The sequence below is a fragment of the Alexandromys fortis genome, unplaced genomic scaffold (assembly GCF_014885135.2).
Source record: "Alexandromys fortis isolate MF-2015 unplaced genomic scaffold, M_Fortis_MF-2015_v1.1 scaffold_70, whole genome shotgun sequence".
In the NCBI taxonomy this organism is placed as follows: Eukaryota; Metazoa; Chordata; class Mammalia; order Rodentia; family Cricetidae; genus Alexandromys; species Alexandromys fortis.
The window spans coordinates 8,703,814-8,722,982 of NW_026067955.1; the positions used below are offsets into that span (position 1 = coordinate 8,703,814).

General features: G+C 46.1%; 2 protein-coding genes across 5 annotated transcripts in view; one reads left to right on the top strand and one right to left on the bottom strand.

Moving 5' to 3' along the window:
- The first annotated feature begins 173 nt into the window (after nt 1-173).
- Oaz2 (ornithine decarboxylase antizyme 2) lies at nt 174-13,608 on the top strand. Its single transcript, XM_050152031.1, is given in 6 exon segments — nt 174-383; nt 9,629-9,704; nt 9,706-9,786; nt 10,929-11,104; nt 12,115-12,200; nt 12,408-13,608. Coding segments are annotated over 6 exon segments (570 nt in total). The 5' UTR covers nt 174-363; the 3' UTR covers nt 12,539-13,608.
- Nucleotides 13,609-15,733: 2,125 nt separating this feature from the next.
- Znf609 (zinc finger protein 609) overlaps nt 15,734-19,169 on the bottom strand; it is a 151,637-nt gene continuing 148,201 nt past the window's right edge. For all 4 annotated transcript variants that reach the window (XM_050152029.1, XM_050152028.1, XM_050152027.1 and 1 more), the window contains one exon: nt 15,734-19,004. In XM_050152029.1, coding sequence (XP_050007986.1) covers nt 18,985-19,004 — 20 coding nt within the window. In that variant the 3' untranslated portion in view covers nt 15,734-18,984. The remainder of the gene's footprint in view (nt 19,005-19,169) is intronic.

Below are 19,169 nucleotides of genomic sequence, written 5' to 3' on the forward strand. Positions count from 1 at the left end.
CTCCAGTCCCTCGCCTTGGCTCCCGCCCTTCTTCCCAAGACTATAGCTTGCCTGGTACGCCTGCGCCTAGGCGGGGCGGAGCTTTGCCCTTTGTTGTGGGCCCCAGTTTCCCAGGACACCAAGCGGCGCTGGGGTGGGGCTATGCAGATGAGGCACTGGGGGCGGGGCGGTTGCGCGGCGGCGGCCGGGGAGGGTCAGTTGGAGGCAGGCGCTCGCTGAGGCAAGAGGAGGGCTCTCGGCCCGCGGCCTGACAGGGACTTAGCCCGCAGAGACCGGCCCGCGCGCGCGACCCCACACCCACCCACTCGTCCACCTACCCACTCCCCGCGCCGCCTCCTCCCACCCTGAGCAGAGCCACCGAGGATGATAAACACCCAGGACAGGTAACGGCCCGGCGCAGGCTCCCCGCCCCCACCCTCTCCGCAGCTCCAGAGGCCTCCTCCCCCTTCCAGCTGCTAGTCCCCGGCCCCCAGGGGCCTCCATCCGCTCCCTCTGGCTCCTTCACCACCCCTGCCACCCAGCCCCAGCCCTGAAATTGGGCCTCCTTCCGTCCTTTAGCCCCCTTCCTCCAGCCCGGCCCATCCCCCTCATCCGGGCTTCCTTCTCGCCCAAAGCCCTCCCCCCAACAAACCTGGACCCAGTCAGTCAGTCGCTCCTTAAATCCAGCGGAACTGCCCATTTCCCCATACTGGGCTTTCTCCCACATATTCGCCGAATTGGTTCTTACCTTACCTAAATCTTTTTCTTACTCCTCCACAAGTCACTTAATCGCTTTAAATCCGTTCTTTAGTGAAAACTGCACCCCAGCCAGACTCCTCTCTCAGCCCTGCTTGCCTCTCCCCAAAGGCAAGCTGTGCCTTGCAATTATCAACTCGACCTCTTACCCCCGTTCCCACCCTTCTTTGGATGCCCAGTCACCCCTTGGTCCCACTTTCCTTCCCCATCCTCCAGTTAGGCCCCATTTTCCTGTCTGGGAACCCCATTCCTTTTATTTATCAAACACTATGCCTCCATTCCTGCCCTCCATCCTGTTTCCTAATAATGTCCCCAACATTCTTCTTACATACGTCAACCCTTCAAACATCATAAAGTCTTACTTGGAGCTCATCTTACCTTGGCATCTTAACCCCCATCTTTAAAATCCTTACATCACACAACTTAGCCTGTCCCTTTTCCTGGGAAGATCTTTAAATTTCTCTCCAGTGCCTTCAGAACATGACTCTGGGTCCTTACCTACTTAAAGACTCAGTCCCAGTTTCCCCCATGGTTGAAGAAAGGGGCTGCATGCATATCCTTTGGAAATGGAGTGGATCCTTTTTGTTTTGTTTTTTTGTTTTTTTCGAGACAGTGCTTCTCTGTAGTTTTGGAGCTTGCCCTGGAACTAGCTCTGGTAGCCCAGGCTGGCCTTGAACACACAGAGCTCTGCCTGCCTCTGCCTCCCGATTGCCCTGCTGGAGTGGATCCTTTAACTTTCATCCTCTACCCTCTCGACGGAAGTAGGTAGAACTCATCCCTCCATTTCCCTTGCTCTTTTCCCACTTCCCCCAGATAGCCCATATTTCTGCCTCAGATTATCTTTTCCAAAATATTCCATTATTTTCCAACTCGACAAGATGTTTAACCCCACTAGCTTATGTATTAGGGTGGCTTCCCTTAGCAGTTCAGACCTGATTCGTCACATCCCCTTCCTCCGGAGGGCTTGTTGCTGACCCCTTCAGAACTTTTCTGAAACTCATTGAGTCCACATACCAAATCTTCTGTCCTCATATTGGACTTTTATGGCCTCTGACCTTCAGCAAACAGACCCAGTCCTTAACCTGCCACGCTCTCTCCAACACCAGACAGGACTTCTAGTTCTTCACACAGGGCTGCCACCCATAGTTCCTGTCAAAGCCTGAACTCCTCTTACCCCAAATGATCGTTTTTTTTTGGCAGGGAGGGGTTCGAGACAGGGTTTCTCAGTAGCTATGGAGCCAGTCTTGGAACTCGATCTATAGACCAGACTGGTCTCAAACTCCCAGAGGTCCCCCTCCTGAGTGCTGAGATTAAAGGCGTGTGCCATTACTGCCCGGGAACCCCAAATGATCTTGTGATTTTCCCTTTTCTACTTGTTGAACAACGCTATCTTTTTTCCCCCAGCCTTTCCCCACACATTTTATTCCCTTAAACCTAGTTGCACATTAAAAATAAACAAATAAATAAATGCCAGTTACCTGTTCACCCCTTCATGCATCATGCCCTTTGGCCTAGGGTAGAGCTTAGTGTGAATTATTAAAGCTCCAATTAATTCTCATGTGGAGCCTGGGCTGAAAAATACTGTCGCTTTCACCCTGAAAAGGCTTAGCCTTTCTTATCATATTCCTGCGGTGTCCCGTCCTCTACTTACAAGGACTTCATCTTTAGAGACTTCTTAGTCTTCCTGTTAAAACTCTGAGCCAGTGGTGGTGGTAACACTCAGAAAGCAGAGGCAGGTGGATCTCTGAGTTTGAGACCAGCCTGGTCTATAGTGAGTTCCAGGACAGTCAGGGCTACAAAGAGAAACCCTGTCTTTCAAAAAAGAAACTCCTTTTACATCATACCTTTATTGCTCCATTTTTATTTTTAGCCATTTTTTCCCAATTCTCAAGTTCTTGTCTAGTCTCCTATCCTCATTTCTTCTCTCCATATAGGAGGGAACTTATTCCTTATTTCCTGGCTTGTTATGGTTGTATTTGAGCCATTATAGCCAACTTAACCAGACCCTCTTTCCTACAGTCTGATCCTGCCTTTTCATTTTTCCTTTTCAGAGGCTTTGCATATAGGTCCCCCACTACATTCCATTCTTTGATTCCATTTTCATTAACCCAGCCCTTCACAGCTCAGGAGGCGGAGGTGGGTGTATGTATACTTGGATGATTCAGGATGCAAAAGGTGCTGTTGTAGTCTGGAAAATATGTATGCTGAGGATGGAGGACAAGGTTGGAGGGTATGTGAGGTGGGTTTTTCTCTGGGGGTTGGAAGTGGGCCATTTCAGCAGTCATTCTCAGGAGTTCTTTGGACTGATTGGGTCTAAGATTCAAGTCTTTTGCAGCTTGAGGAATTGAGACCAACACTTAAGTTGGGGCCTTCACTAACCGAGGCTTAGCTATCTGAGTTCCAGTTGTGCCTCACTTAGCCAGTGTTCTTATGTGTAAAAAGAAAGGGGTTGAATTAGCTTAAGGTTCTTGCCAGCTGCGCAAGTGGCAAAACAGGCTCACTTGTCTTCAGGGCCCTTGTTTTAGTGTGTTGGTTGGTAATTTGAGGGGCTTGGCTATGTGAGGCAGGTGGAGGGAAGAGTCAGCTGGGCTGCCAGGGCCTGGGCAAGCACTGGTTCTTGGATCAGGCTCATCTCCTTTGGCCTGGGGGTGGGGTGGGGTGGGGTGTACAGGGTGTCTGGTTTCTTTGCTTTATGGCAATCTTGTTTCCATAGTGTGCTTCCCAGCCTCTTCTGCTGGCCGGTAGTTTTCAGAAAGGAATCCTGTTGGGAGTCCTAACTGGGGGTTCTGATAACGGCCGGATGTTCTTCCCAGGCAGTGTTGGTGTTTTGAATGTGTAGTGAAGAGAGCTGGCCGAGAGTTTGGTTCCCATTGGGTGGGGGATGGGCTTTCCAACTTCCCTGGCTTCAGTGAAAAATTCAGGAGAGGGAGGCCTACTTTCCTGGAAGAAATTGTTGCAAAAGAGCTGGCAGTGTTTTGAAAACAAGGTTCTTCCTTTCTAGCATTCAGATTAATATCTCCAACATGTCAGAATTCCTGATGGTGGGGGAGGGCAGAAGAGCAAGTACAAGTACAAGACCCCTTTATTATATGTTTTGAACAATAGGTTTAAGTTGAAGAGGAAATCAGATTTTGTGACCTTTCTCTGCCTGATTTGTAGGGGCTGCAGATACTGTGCAGACCCTGCTTGAGACCGTGTGGCATACACATACAGTGAGATACAGTCAACACTGGCTTGGTTAGCCATATTATAGTCAATTTGTGATGGACTTTAGGGAGAAACAATAGGTTCTATAGGTGGTTTGGGGGAGTAGGGAGGGCCCTTTTAGTAGTAGCCCTTCACTGGATGGTTTCCTCTGTAATGGGATTTCTGTCTCTTCCCCAAATAATTTGGTTTTGTTAGTTCCTGTTTCTCAGCAGTTTTGCTTGTTGAGTGTGGGGCAGTAGAGACAGCTAGTATAGTCAGAAACACCCCTACATTGGGTTGGGGACTAATAATAGCAATTCCCCATTCTGCCAAGAAATCCAAATTTAGCCCTAGAGCTGTGCATATGTATGAAAGGAGACCGAAGAGTAGGGCAAAGGTATGCTACAAATGAGCATTTCTGGAAAAAAGCCATTCATTCTGTTTTGAACCAGTGTACTGTGGTAATTCAGGTTGATGCCATGACTTGGAGGGCTTATTCAAAGTGAAAGGGCTGGGCATGGGGAAATAGGCCTTTAATGCCAGCACTCAGGAGGCATCCCAGACAGATCTCTCTGTAAGTTTCAAGGTAGCCTGGTCTACATAGTGAGTTCAAGACCTGCCAGGGCCTACATGATCAATAATACTTTGCGAACTACAACAATGAAAAAAAAAAAGCCAGGAAGGAAGTTATAGAGTAGGCTGTAATTAATGGCTCAGTTGATGAACGAGAATTTTGTTATTTGAGCAAGATAGTTTCCTGCTAGCAGCAGCAAATGCCTTGCATAAGAAAAGCTTTAAGAAAATTCCTGGGCCTTTGATACTATATAAACAATGATGTAATCCTGCCCTCAGAGGGGCGGTTGGACTGTGCGAAGAGCTAACAGTATAAACTATACTGAAGAATTTAAAATGTAAAAAATCTTACAGTACGGTACAGTTGTTTAGCTATTCATCACCCACAGGTGGCAATAGGTGGCGTCTGCCATTGGCAGATGTACCACCGTTAGCTGTGTGATGAGCAAACATCAGGGGTACAGATTTTCTGGCTGCCATCTGATGTATGTTTCTTGTGAAAAATCAACCAAAATCCAATTTTGCTTTGAGCAATTTTGCTTTCAGAGTGGTGATGTCATTTTCTTATAATCATGCCTACTTAATCAAGTAGGCTCCCTTTGGAGCATATGACAGCCCTGGTGAAGTGACTTATGCCTGGCACCAATCACAGTATCTCTCTGATACAGAAGGGATTGACAGTTGGGAATCAGCCTTTATGGTCACCACAGATTGAAGGTGGCTGACACTTCCTATATTTATTTATGTCCTTTTTGCTAAGTTGCTTGTAGCTCTGGATTAGTCTTGGTTTACGTAAGGATTACTCATCAGAGATATTCCAAGTCTTAGGGTACAAACAGCCTGGGTGTTGTGTGAAGTAGGGCCTGAGATATGAATGGGTCAGGAGAAGTGGAGGGAATGAATACAGAATACTGGGAATGATTTTTAATACTACCAAGGCTCAGCTGATCCCCTCTGACAGGCAGTTGGGATGAATGGGTTGAGGATACCACTGGATTGGAGTGAAAAACTATCAGAGAATGAGAATTTGAGTTCCAAGTATTTGTTAGAATAGGTTGTGCTTTGTGCAAACTAAAAATAAAAAGCGGGGGTGGGGGAGGGTTGATGACAAAGTCAGCTGGAAGGTTGTTTTTTTTTTTATTTTTTAAGACAGGGTCTCCTCCTCTTTAAATCACTGTAGCTTGCTTGGGCTAGCATTGAATTCATCACAGTTTCCTTCTTCACCTCCAGAGACCTGGGACTATAAATGTGAGTCACTTGTTGAGTTTTTCCTTTTCCTTGTGGTACTGGGACTGAGGCACATCTCCAGCCCTAGAAGTCCTTTGTCATTATATTTAAGGATAGCTCTGGTGTAGTGGTACATGTCTGTAATTTCAGCACTTGGGAGGTAGAGGCAGAAGGGTCAGACGTTCAAGGTCATCCTCCTGTACATAGTTTGAGCCAGGAAAGGCTAAATGAGACCCTCTTTCAAGGCACATACACAGGAAATAAAATAAGGTTAATTCTTTTAATTAGTAAATGCCATCAAGATCTAAAAATCTGGTAAATGATAGAAATTTGATTTAGCATCAACATTTCTCAGGTATACATCTGCTACATACACTGCCTGTTGGTAGTCTTATGAATCATGGCTTGCTAAGGACATTGCAGACAACATTCATAGATCATTGATTGCTGGAGAATTGAACCCAGGGCCCTGTTCTTCCTAGGCAGGCACTCACGCTTAGCTCCCTGAATTATGGACAGTAAGCGAACTGTATATGGATGGTACTGGATGATCTGAGGTGTGTTTTCAGGGCAGCAGGTCCTTTAACAACGGAGGAACAGGCACAGTATCTTATGAGCTGCCTTGGATGTCTATTTTCTCTTCTGTAAAAAAAAGAGTGGACCAGCTGGGTACAGTATAATACATCTGACTTAATCTTTTCAGCCTGTGGCCTTAAACTTCTTTAAAAATGCTTAAGTTCATTCATCTATTATGTGTGCATGTGAATAGTGTATGGAGGTCAGAGCCTTGTTCATTTTCCCATGTGAGATCAGAGTCATCAGGCTTAATGGCAAGTCTTTACCTGTTGAGCCATCTCTCATCTCATGCAAGAATGAATTTAAATTTAAATCTTCCTTTTTTTTTTTTTGAGGACAGGATTGAGCCATTTATGCCCCCTAGTGGAGTAACTAAAACCTGTGGAAGTCCTGGCAAAAACTGAAAACAAATAGAATATGCAAAACTTTTGTATCTTGTGTCAAAGACTTATCTTTAGGAAACCACATTTTTGGGCTGGAGAGATGGCTCAGAGGTTGAGAGCATTGACTGCTCTTCCAGAGGACCTGGGTTCAATTTCCAGCAAGGCCACAGCTGTCTGTAACTCAAGATCTGACACTCTCACACAGACATACAGGCAGGCAAAACACCAATTCACATAAAATAAAAATAATTAAAAAAGAAAAAAATTAAAAAACAAACGACATTTTCTGGATGGTAGTGGCACATACTTTTGGAAGGCAGAGGCAGGCCAATCTCTGAGTTCAAGGCCAGCCTAGTCTACAGAGTGAGTTTCAGGACAGCTAGGGCTACACAGAGAAACCTTGTTTTGAAAACCAAAAACAAAATTCAAATTCTTTTAAATTCCATTAATAATGGGACTGGTGGCTGATTTTGGTATATTGTTTGAACATTAAAGTCAGTATCAGAAGAGAAGATTGTTGCTGGGTAGTTTCATGTTCCAATAATTACTGTGTTCGTCTTTCATTCCTTCCCTTCAGAAATGACAGCTATTTTAAGAGTATAGTAATCTGCCATTCACTTTGAGTAATCAATGCATTATGAACAGGGAAGATAATTTTTTATCTTCACATGAACTCATGTATACTCAGTTGTTTCTCTTAGGGAACTGAACCTGGATCCCTGTGTACACACACATGCCTTCTGCAGGCTTTTTACAGAGGAATAGCAGAGTTTATATGTGATAAACTTGTGTGTGTGGAGGGAAGTGATCTGTTACCAAGGTGTGAACTTAACTGCATTTACATGGAGATGTAAGGAAACCAAAGTATCACAGGTTTATGGATTAGTGTAGGAAAGAGGCAGGCTCCAGAGGTTATTTCTAGGACAACAAAGAGGACTGTTTCTCCTCCTCCCCCACGTACTGTGTGTGATCCTTTCTGGGGTGGCCTCTGGTTTCTGCCATTTCTGAGTGTGAATTAGGTAAGAGTCAGGATGCTGGTTGGAATGTAGGGCTTAAATTCAGTTAGTTCAAGTCATGTAAAATGGAATAATCCCTTACAAACAGAAGTATGGCAGCAGAATTCTAGAATTACGAGGGCCTTGGTGATCTAGTTGTTTTGTAAACCCAAGCAATTCTAGTATACAAGATACCTTACCTGTCACACAGGGTATTTGATTTGCGCAGTCTTAGGGGTAGCTCTGTCAATCACTGTAGGCTAGCCAGCCAGTCAGCTAGCTTTTCCAGTGGCCCGGTATTCTGGTACCCTATAGAAGAACCTCAACTAAGAGTTGAGAAGGGAAGCCTCTCAGATGAGGTTTGTCTTTCTATGGGACCTGCATTTTGTTGTTGTTGGTTGCCTGGACGATGCTACTGTGCTACTTAACTACTTTAGAATGGGGAGTTATAATAACCTTGTGTAAAGTAGAAAATAGCTCCTTTCCTTTGTACAGTAGCTATTGGGAAGGCTAAGAGTTGAGAAGTATTCCCTGATGATTTCCAGGAGTCAGGAGGTGGATGTAGGTAACCACCTGCAGGAGTGAACTGCACCCCAGAAGCTACATTTCTCAAAAATTCATGGATACTTTTAGACCCCCAGTTGGACCCCTTAGAGCTGAGCCATAATGGGCTTGGACTTCTTGCCTGAACTGGAATGTTGATCCAGGTCAGTTAGTGGTTAAGTGACTAGATGTTCAGTTTTGTTAATTTTCATTTGAATGAACTCCAGCTAGTATGTCACATACCATTTCTGGGCGGAAGAAAGCCCCAATTTCCATCCAGCATATGTTGATTTCTGTAGTGCAGATAAACTACACTTGGCTTGTTCAAGTTGCCAGCATGATATCGCTAAAAAACAGTTCTGTAGTCAGGTGGTGGTGGTGGTACACGCTTTTAATTCCAGCACTCAGGAGGCAGAGGCAGGCGGATCTCTTAAGATTTTGAGGCCTGTCTGGTCTATAAAGTGAGTTCCAGGACAGCCAGAGATACACAGAGAACCCTGTCTCAAAAAAACAAAAACCCACAGTTGAGTGGAGAGCTGCAATTGTCTGTGCTGGCTGCAGCACTCCTGCTCTTGCTTCTGGTTCCCCTGTGGTAGTGTGTTGTGGCTCTAGGACAGGCCTGTTGCTGAGCCATGATGCACTGTTTTCCTCTTTCCCTGCCATTAAATCAGAACCAGAGAGGGCAGTAGAGCAGATCTGGAACCCTTTGCATCCACCCGAAGATGAAAAGTGGCTGCCAGATACAGGTGGTGGAAACAGGGCCTGGAGATCTTTCACACATGTGTAAGCCATTTGAGCCTCGGCAATTCAATTGTTTAGAGCGCAGCAGATACCCCTTTTCTTGTGATTGTGTCTGTTTTGACAGTGTCAACATTACCCATGCTCTCATGCTCTGGTCAATGGGCCTGAGAAAGTGGAAGGCCCAGAATTTGGTGGCAGATCAGGGATGGGCTCTATCATGATACTCTGGAGCCAAATCCAAGACTTAGTTCATTCATAACTGTAGAACAATTTGGAGTTTTTTTTTTTTTTTTTTTAATTGCAGTTGTTTTAGAGGTGGAGGATGGAAAAGTGAGTGGCCTTGGTAGTTTCCCAGCCCATGTTGTCACTCCTTCTGAAGCTTAGTGATTGTGCCATATAGGCGACTAAGGCACAGATGGTTAAGGAAAGAGACTGGTGGGTAGGCATGAGGCTAGACTTCTGCATCAGAACATCCAGCAGGGACTCCCATTGCCTTCTGGGATTCTTTATGAATCTTGACTCAAAAAAGTAGCATTTCTGGAAGCTCAAGTAGAAAGAATTTGGGCAGTATGTAGCCTTAGAATACTTGTTTAGGCAGAGGGAGGGCTGAAGGGGTGTGGATTTTATAAATGTCTTGGTGTTTACTTTCTGACCTTCTATCTCTTGCAGTAGTATTTTGCCTTTGAGTAACTGTCCCCAGCTCCAGTGCTGCAGGCACATTGTTCCAGGGCCTCTGTGGTGCTCCTGATGCCCCTCACCCACTGTCGAAGATCCCCGGTGGGCGAGGGGGCGGCAGGGATCCTTCTCTCTCAGCTCTAATATATAAGGTAAGGAGGATTTTGGTATAGACGCTTGGGTGAAGCCTCATAGATCCCACTGAGCAGCTGCTCAAATGTTGCAATTTTCCTTAGTTTTCTCTCAGGCAGTGGTAGTAGGGTGACTGGGAAAACGAACTGATAACCTTTTTCAACTGGAGCTGCTGTTTGCCTTTGCTGGGATCCTAGAGAGAACATTAGTACTGTTCATTGTCCTTTAATCTGCTGTTGACTGAAGCTCAGGACTTGGTCCAGCTTCTTTCTTAGACTGGGAATGGAAAGTTAACAGGGCATCTGAGTTCTGTGTGCAAGGACTTGACTTTAAACTCTTGAGTGCTGGGATTACAAGTATGTACTGCCATATGTAGCTATTCATATAAATTTTTTTTTTTTCAAAGGCAAGGTCTTAAGCCACAAATGGTAGAATACGCTTTTTAATTTCAACACTCAGGAGCAAAGGCAGGTGGCTTTCTAGGCATTCCAGGCCAGCCAGGGCTATAGAGTGAAATCCTGTCTCAAAAACAAACAAAACTATAAGAAAGACCTTGTGTATTCCAGGCTGGTCTTTAACTCATAATCCTCCTGCCTCAGTCCCCAGTGCAGCAATGCTGGAACTTCATTTGTTTTTGATGTTTTCTCTTAGAGAGGGAAAGCCCTAACAGGCTTTCAGGTCAAGGAGACCTGGGTTTTAATCTCAACGGGGCCAGTTACTAAAGTGCTCTTGCTGTGTTACATCATATTTAAGGTGGAGATACTAATACATGAATAGTACTTCGCAGTGCTCAGCACTTGGTTGGTTCTTAGTAAAGATTGCCTTTCCCAACCAAGTGCTGCTTTTGTATTTTATTTTGCATTTATTTATTTTTGAGACAGGGTTTCTCTGTAGCTTTGGTGCCTGCTCTGGACTAGCTCTTGTAGACCAGATTGGGCACAAACTCCCAAAGATCCACCTGCCTCCAAGTGCTGCTTTTACCAATAGCAGCCATTCATAGAAATGGCTGCCGTTGGCTAACTGAGAGGTTTGCCTTTCTGACATGCCTATGAGCCATGCTACCCCAAGAATGGTTCAAGGGATGCCAGCACCCCTGGTTTAGGGAGCATAGGATGTAGCTTGTACTAATTATCCTGTCCTCTGCCCCAACTTTCCTTTTCAGGACGAGAAGCTCACTGTAACCCAGGACCTCCCTGTGAACGATGGGAAACCTCACATCGTCCATTTCCAGTATGAGGTCACCGAGGTGAAGGTCTCTTCCTGGGATGCAGTCCTGTCCAGCCAGAGCTTGTTTATAGAAATCCCAGATGGATTATTAGCTGATGGGAGCAAAGAAGGGTAAGGAGACAATGAAGAGATGGTTATTGGGGATAGCAGCTTTATAGGGGAGTCTATACCTTTTCCCTTAGCTCTAGATGTTCCAGGTAGATAATGCTTTATTATAGGTTATTTTTAGCCAGTAAATCAGGCCTGCTCTAGGTTATAATTAAAGGAAATTATTTACATATTAGCCCATCACTCACCAGTTAATCAGTAGATGTCAGTTTCCCTTGATCCACCATACAGAGGTGCAGTTTCAAAGGCCAGAAAATACAGGTAGAATGGGCTTTTTTTTTTTTTTTTTTTTTTTTTTTTTTTTTTTTTTTTTTTTTTTTTTTTTTTTTTTTTTTTTTTTTTTGAGACAGGGTTTCTCTGTAGCTTTGGAGCCTGTCCTGGCACTAGCTCTTGTAGACCAGGCTGGCCTCGAACTCACAAGAGATCCGCCTGCCTCTGCCTCCTGAGTGCTGGGATTAAAGGCGTGCGCCACCACTACCCGGCGAGAATGGGATTTCATTGGACTGAACATTGTTCTTCAAGTAGCCTATCTGTAAAAGCAGTCCCAGGACAATTCTCTTGACTGACCCCAGTTTTTCTTTTGAGATAGGTTTTCACTATTGGGGCCCTGCTGCCCTGAAACTATGTAGATCATACTGGCCTCAAATTCACAGAGATCCACTTGCCTCTGCCTCTAGAGTGCTAGCAGTCAAGGAGTGAGCCACCACACCTGGACCCATTGTAATACCCACAGTGAACTGGGTTCTGTTGAAGGCCCCACACTGTCCTGCACTGGTTAAGACAGTGTTACTTTCAAGTGAAGAACTCGGTTAAGGATAGATACCCCCAGTCCCATGTGCAACTTATTTTTCTCTTAATATATGGCTCTAGGTTGGGGGTCTTCAAATGGGAACCTTTACCTGGAGATTCTGTATTAACTTTGCTGGCTTTTAGGCTCCAAAGGCCCTTTTGTGGGTGGTGTGGAGGTCTGAGGAGGTGGCAGTGGGCCTGAGCAGTGCTCTTTGTGTCTGCAGATTGTTAGCACTGCTGGAGTTTGCTGAGGAGAAGATGAAAGTGAACTACGTCTTCATCTGCTTCAGGAAGGGCCGGGAAGACAGAGGTGAGCAGTCAAAACCGTTTGAGGCTCACAGCCCAGCTAGTGGGGCCTGGGGTGGAAGTAGAGGGCTGTGCACTAGGCATGCTTGCCTTACAAAGTGGGAGTTGTGGCCACGGGGAAGTACTTAAGGACTTAGTACTTTGTTCCATCTTTGGGATGTTCCCTGGATTTGAGCCTCACAAGAGTCCTTCTGTGCTTCCTTTGCTGTAGCTCCACTCCTGAAGACATTCAGCTTCTTGGGCTTTGAGATTGTACGTCCAGGTCATCCCTGTGTCCCCTCTCGGCCAGATGTGATGTTCATGGTTTACCCCCTGGACCAGAACTTGTCTGATGAGGACTAATGGTCATAGAGGATGCTTTGCCCAAGAGCCACAGTGGGGGAAGAGGGGAAGTTCGGCAGCCCTGGGACAGATGAGAGTGTTTCTGGCTGTCTAAGGAAGGACATTGAGGGGCTCAGGTTGAGGGTTGCCCATTGTGTTCTCGGAGTTGACTCGTTGAAATTGTTTTCCATAAAGAACAGTATAAGCATATTATTCACATGTAATCACCAATAGTAAATGAAGATGTTTATGAACTGGCATTAGAAGCTTTTTAAACTGCGCTGTGATGTGCTCCATCTAGCCTAGGGGAGAAAATTGACTGGAGGGGGAGAGCCTGCCTGGTCCAGGGGCAGGGGCAGGAGGGCAGCACTGTCAGGCTTGGGTTTCCTTGCAGTTGGGCTTTTTTTTTTTTTTTTTTTTTTTGGTTTTTAAGATTTAGGTATTTTCTTTCTTTGCTTCCTGTCACCCAGGGGCTCCTGGGCAGTGTCCTTGGGTTGTTTTTGACACTCCACCTTGGGCTTCTTGGCATTTTGTGTCTGGCCTGGTATAAGCAGGTCTGACCTTGCTTTCTTTACAGCTTAGTGTTATTCTGGCATTTGGTTAAGCTGGCTTAATCTGTTTAATGTTACCAGTGCATTTTAAATAGGGGCATTGAAACTCACCCCCCACCACTTAGGCTTTTTTTTTGAGGTGCCTGGACCTTAAGAAACTAGCCAAACGACATCTCAAGTTACCACCGGAGTTCTTGCCTCTGTGGTCCAGGCCCCAAGATCTCTTTCCTAGCAAGAGCAGAGAGGAAGCCTAGCAAACTCAGGGCTTGGGATTTGTGGGAGAAGTCTATTCTTAGGGACTGGATGCCTCTGGCTGGCCAAGCATAGTATGGACTGCCTCCCCAACAGGTTCCGAGCAGTGCCTGCTCTACAGGGCCTAGGGTGTAGGCTGGACTGTAGAAGTGGCCTGCCCTTTACTGCTTTCACCAAACAGCTTGTTCTAAAGGGAAAAGAAGAGAGAGAGAGATCTACATTGGGTGTGGGGGTGTCAGGGAGGCAAGTGTGTTGTGTTACTGTGTCAATAAAACTGATTTAAAGTTGTGGTTGGTCTGTTCTTTATTTTTGTACCAGGACTAACTTCCCTACCACTGCTAGAGCTTAACGTAATACAAATGTTACGTTAAGGGAAAGGGCTGCTGGTCTCTGGTGATGTGTTGACACTGTGAAATGTGGGGTTGCTAGGGACACACTAAGTGCCCTCGGAGAGAGGTACATAACACTTTACTGTGTGGCAGCAGCTAACCGAGAATTCCAGTGTTAATAGAAGGCTGGGGTATAAAACTAGGTTTTAGTTTTTTATGGTATGGCCTAACTTTATCCCTGAAGCCTTTTTCTTTTTTGATTCAAGGTTACTATAGTTCTGGCCTTAACTTGTGGGCTATCTTCCTGCCTCAGCCTTTGCAGTGGTTCTAAAGAAACAGCACATTCTTTTCCTTTTCAGTTTCCTCCTTTTGGAGTACAGTGGGTTTTTTTGTTGTTGTTGTTGGTTTGTTTTTTGTTTTGAGACAGGGTTTCTCTGTGTAACAGTCCTAGCTGCCCTGGAACTAGCTCTGTGGATCGGGCTGGCCACGAACTCACAGAGATCCACCTGCATCTGCCTCCCAAGTGCTGGGATTAAAGGCGTGCACCACCACCGGCTGAGCCCTGTGTTGTAAGGCATGCCTTCTGGTCCTTTTGACCACTAGCATGAAGAATCCATCCCTCAGTGGTCCTGGGAGCTAAGCACTCCCATCACCTCACTTCTCAGATTTCTCATGGACACTCAGCATGCGTGTTATATCCCTTCCCCTCAAGGCAATATTCTCCTTCCTGTGGATTTCCAACTGCCCTGTAGTTGACTCTTAGTTTCTTCATAGGCTTGGCCCATTTTCAACTTGTTTTTTCATGGAGCTTACCTGTGTTTTATTTAGCCAAGTCACTAAACTTGGGCTCCACTTGCACATGCTATTCCTTCAAAGTGGGCTTAAGTGAGAATTGGCTTGAAAATACCCTCCATCAAACAGATAACTCCTAGAGGTAGCCTAAAGGCAGTAAGGGAGGTAAAGATTCAGAGGTAAAATCTGAGAAACCCATTTTCAAATAAACAGGGGTAACAAGACTCAGTCCTTTACTTTTCAGATCAACCTTGCAAAGCAGAGGGAAACACAGTTTCTGCTGCTGTATGTTGTTTCCTGTTTATAGCCAAGTAAATGTGCTGACCTGGAAACTATGTCTACCCAGAGAGCTCCCTGTCACACATATACAAAACTGGGCTGTTGAAGACCACCAATACAGTACATTAATCATAGGAAGCAGGCGCTGCACTTCATTTGTAAAAGCAACTTAGAAGGTAGAAAATTTGGGGGTGGTGAAGAGGAGCAAAGAAGAGGGGGAGATACGTGAAAGGCAAACTTTAGTCTAAATGTAAGAACAGGGACATTAAAAACTTTATTCAATAAATACAACAAATAATTTAAAAATATACTTCAATTCCAAAGCCAATTAAGAAAAGGAAGTAGAGACAAAAGGGGAAAGGAGAAAGGTAAGGAAAAGAGAAAGGCTGAACATGGTTTGGCTGGGCTATTTGAGAAGATACCACTCTGAGAGTCTCATCAAAAGCTCTTATCAATAAATCCTTAGCCCTTGATCTCATAGGGTAAAGCACAGGAGTCCAGGAGTAATTCCCGGACCAGCAGACTTCAGAGGCTAGGATGGGTGGGGGGTTTGAGGGGTGGAGTGCTGGGGGTGATTTTCCCATTTGTTCCTAAAAGCCTTCCATTCTAACTCCCAGGCAGGTTTAAGTAGTGCAAAATCTCAGGCAGAGAGTTCCCAGCTGCATAGTTTCATAGATGAATGAATGTCCAAAGCCAGGGTCTCTGAGAGGCAGGTCCCAGAGTACCCAAGGGTCCAAAGCCACTTTGGTGAATGGGATCCAAGGGTAAAAAGAGGCCAGCATACAGGATCAGCCAGTGGCCGAGGCAGAAAAAAATGCTGGGCAGGGAAAGGCTCCAGGGGAAGGTAGTCTGCACACTGGACTCAACAGCTTGCTGTCAGCCAGGGAAGGTAAAGCTGAGGGTGCACATGGAGCAGGGCTAGAGAGAGGGAAGCTGAGGGAACAGGATAGCTAGGGGAGGAGGCAGCAGCTCAGCAGTAAACTCCAGGAGAAATAACCAGCAGCCCTCACAGATTTGTGATTGTCTCTTAAAAAGATTTATTTTCTCTTCTTGCCTGAATGTACAAAGGCAAAAAGAGTACAGTTTGTATATATATATATTTATATATATATATAAAAAACAAGGAACTTGGTAATGTACACTTTACAGAAGGGAGGAATAGGAAGACTGAAATTAAATCCAACAGAGCAACGCCAATGGAACAAAAGCTATGAACAGCAACACTGCCCCTCCAGCCCGGGCCTCCAGCTTGCCCCAACCTGCTCCCAGTGGGAGGGCTGAGCACCAAGGCAAGCGGGTGGGCTGGGGCAGGAGGGGCTGGGGACAAGGCCTGGGAGGGCCATGGTAGGGAATCACTGCAAAGTTTTCTAGGATGCCCTAGTAATAAATGACAAAGGCCCAGAATTAGGGGCCAGCTAGCTGCCCAGCTGAATCTTGGGTGGGGGGGCATCAGTACACAATGGGATAGTGATAGTGTATATGTGGTAGTAAGTGACGAGGAGGCCTCAAACCTATATCCAATTCTCTAGCCCTTCTGCAGTTTGAACTCCCAGTTCCCTTAAACTAAGCCCCCCCCCCATCTTGGAGCCTGGAGATGCATAAAATGATCATTTCAGAGGGTACCCTCTTACCCCTCTGTATGTGTTTCTTTGACCTTGAGGCGTGTGGAGAGAGTAGGCTAAGCGGAGACCACATGTACACTATAGGGAAGAGCTGAAGGGAACTGGCACACCATAAATGAGGAGGAAGCAGACATGAATCCTAGACAGCACCGGTCCAACTGTGGCTGCCCTCTTTGGGGTGAGGCCTCTACTTCTCGTAGCTTATCCACATGAGTATCAGAGATTATTTAATACCAAGAGCACAGGCAAGGGTGGCTCAGTGAGAGGCTTGGCAGTGTGGACGAGATCTTGTCTCTCTGACTGGGTGTCACAGGTAGTTCCCCCTGTGGAGTGTGAGGTGGACACCCAATCTCTCAACAATAGTCAGATCTCCACAGCTGCAGCTATGTGATACTATTTTGGGGTGGGAGGGAGAAGACTGGACTCAGACTAGAGACCAGGAGGATCAGACAGTGCCATTTTTCTACTGCTAATCTCATTTCAGGGCAGTGCCTGGTCTTTAAGGGGCACTTGGGTAGAGGGATCAAAGAGCTGACTTTTTAAGGGGGGAAGGGAAGAGAGAGAGAAAGAGTGTGAGCAAGCAAGCTGTTCCCTTCTGCAGAATGTAAGGCTGTCTTGCAAATACAGACGTACCTCCTCTGTTATAAAATGAAGTGGAAAAGGTAGGAATGTGGACCATGCCTACCCAGTGAAAAAGAAAACTGCTCCAATGGTTTCTTTACAATATGTACAAAGAACATCGCAGGCCAGTGCCACAGATACACAAAACACACAACAATATTTAAAAAACAAACAGGACCAGATGGGCACCTGGCTCTACTTCCTGGAGTTCTGGAGGAGGCATAATCAGGCTGAAAGTCAGTCACCTTCTTAGTAAGGGTAATGGGTTAGGTAGGATGCCACAACATGTGGCACAGGGAACAGTGATGGCAAGGGAAGGGGCTGCTTGGGGTCCTCTCAACAGGTCTAAAACAAAAGGATTTTTCAAATGCCCAGAACCCAACTTAAACAAAAATAAAGACCTGTACACAGGAAAGGTTTGTAGGTCAGAGGTACTAACAACCCTAAGCTTGTCTCTGTACAGGGAGGGCTCATGGGTCCTTGGGAACCACCTACTCCTGGGCTTTGTGCTTACTGTCTCCCACCACCTCACTCTCCCAAAGAAGTCAGAGCCATCTACCTTCCTGCTTTCAAACTGTCATTCTTGTCACAAGCTCTGTTAGCCTAGGCTGGTATCTGTGGATTTCTCTCTCTCTTGCAGTCCAGAGGGTAAAGACAGAAGGGGAGAGTACAAGGGGATGATACTCTGCAATAGCAGAGAGCTAAAAACCATCCTACATCTTGGGAAGAAGTGACTCCAATAAAGCTGTTATCACTTTCCCAGCACACAACTTTGTAGCTCAGGAGAACAGAGAAATGTCTGCACCAAAAAGCCTCATCCATTGAGTCCACTCTGGCTTGAGTGTATAATGCTTCAATAAGCTATTTCAGGGTCTAAGGAGCAAATCACTGCCCTTGGCCAGTGGCCCCTAAAACAAAAACATGTGTTACAAACACATGCCTCATACTGGCACATATGGAGTTAACAGAGGGAACTACACAATCGTGTACTTGTAGACAGAGGAACTGGGCTGTATACAATTGTGACCCTAAATGAGAAAGACAGATGACTGAATGTCTCCAAGAACTGCTGAGTCTTCTTACAGCCTGCCTACAGTTCGTGCCCTAAAGTGATGTGGCAGACTCCAAGGTTACCTGTGCTGGGAGGAAGTCTATTCTGCCTGAGTTGTAAGAGCCAAGCAGTAGAAGAGGTGAGGTCAGTATGGGGATTTCCCCCCTGGGAAAGGCACCAAGGGGTTAAAAAGAAAGAGAAAGGGCAAGGAGTTGAGAGATGAAAAGCAGCAGGAATTTTGGTGAGGAAGCAGGTTCAATTTCACAGACTCCATTTATGCTCCAGCTCCTCCCAGTATCCCCAGGGAACCCTGTGCTGGTGCTAGAACCACTACCTTCTTCCTAACAGGAGCACAAGGCTCTGGTGGGGCAATGCCTTACTCTTCCTTTACAGGTTAGGCTCTGAGCGTTTATCTGTGCTCACATTAGAGGGATGTCTCCATGCTTGAAGACCTTGTCTTCACAATTACAGGGAAAACAGCCCCCAACTTCTTCCTGAGATTCTAATTTCTCCACGTGCTGCCAGTTCCCAGGGTCCAAACCACTGAGGAGATGTGGAATCTTGTTGACGGTGGTAATGACAGTGAGAAGGGGTATGGCTGCTGTGCTGTCTTCAGACCTTACCCCATGCTTGGGGTCCCTCCCAGGTATGCTTTAAGGTACTGCTCTGGCAGTAGACTAGGGGCTAGGTTAACAGAGCAGTAACTTCTCTGGGATGAGGCTGTGTTCCCTCTGTTGCTCCTATGCCTTCATCTCCACAGATGCCACAACAGTCATAGCTGTGGCTGAGAGAATAAATATTTTTGCAAAGTACCAGTTCTTCAGCTCCTGAGGAAGAGGAAGGGTTGGGGAGGTGAGGCCTTCAGTCACGGTAGGAATGGCAAACAGGATGATCAACACCGTGTAACTGATGGTAAAATGGCACCTCCAGCACCACCTCTAATGAGCCAGTTTGGCCCACGAAGCTGACTTCATCTGGGCACTTGGTGTTCTGCAAAGGAAACATGACAGGTCACTGTGGCCTGCTGGTATCACACCCACAAGATGGCACTCTAAGAAAATGGGCTGAGGCTGGTGAGCCAGTTTGGTGAGTAAAGTGCTTGCTGCCAAGACACAGTTGAATTCCATCATCCATCTAGTTAGAGGAAAGAACTCC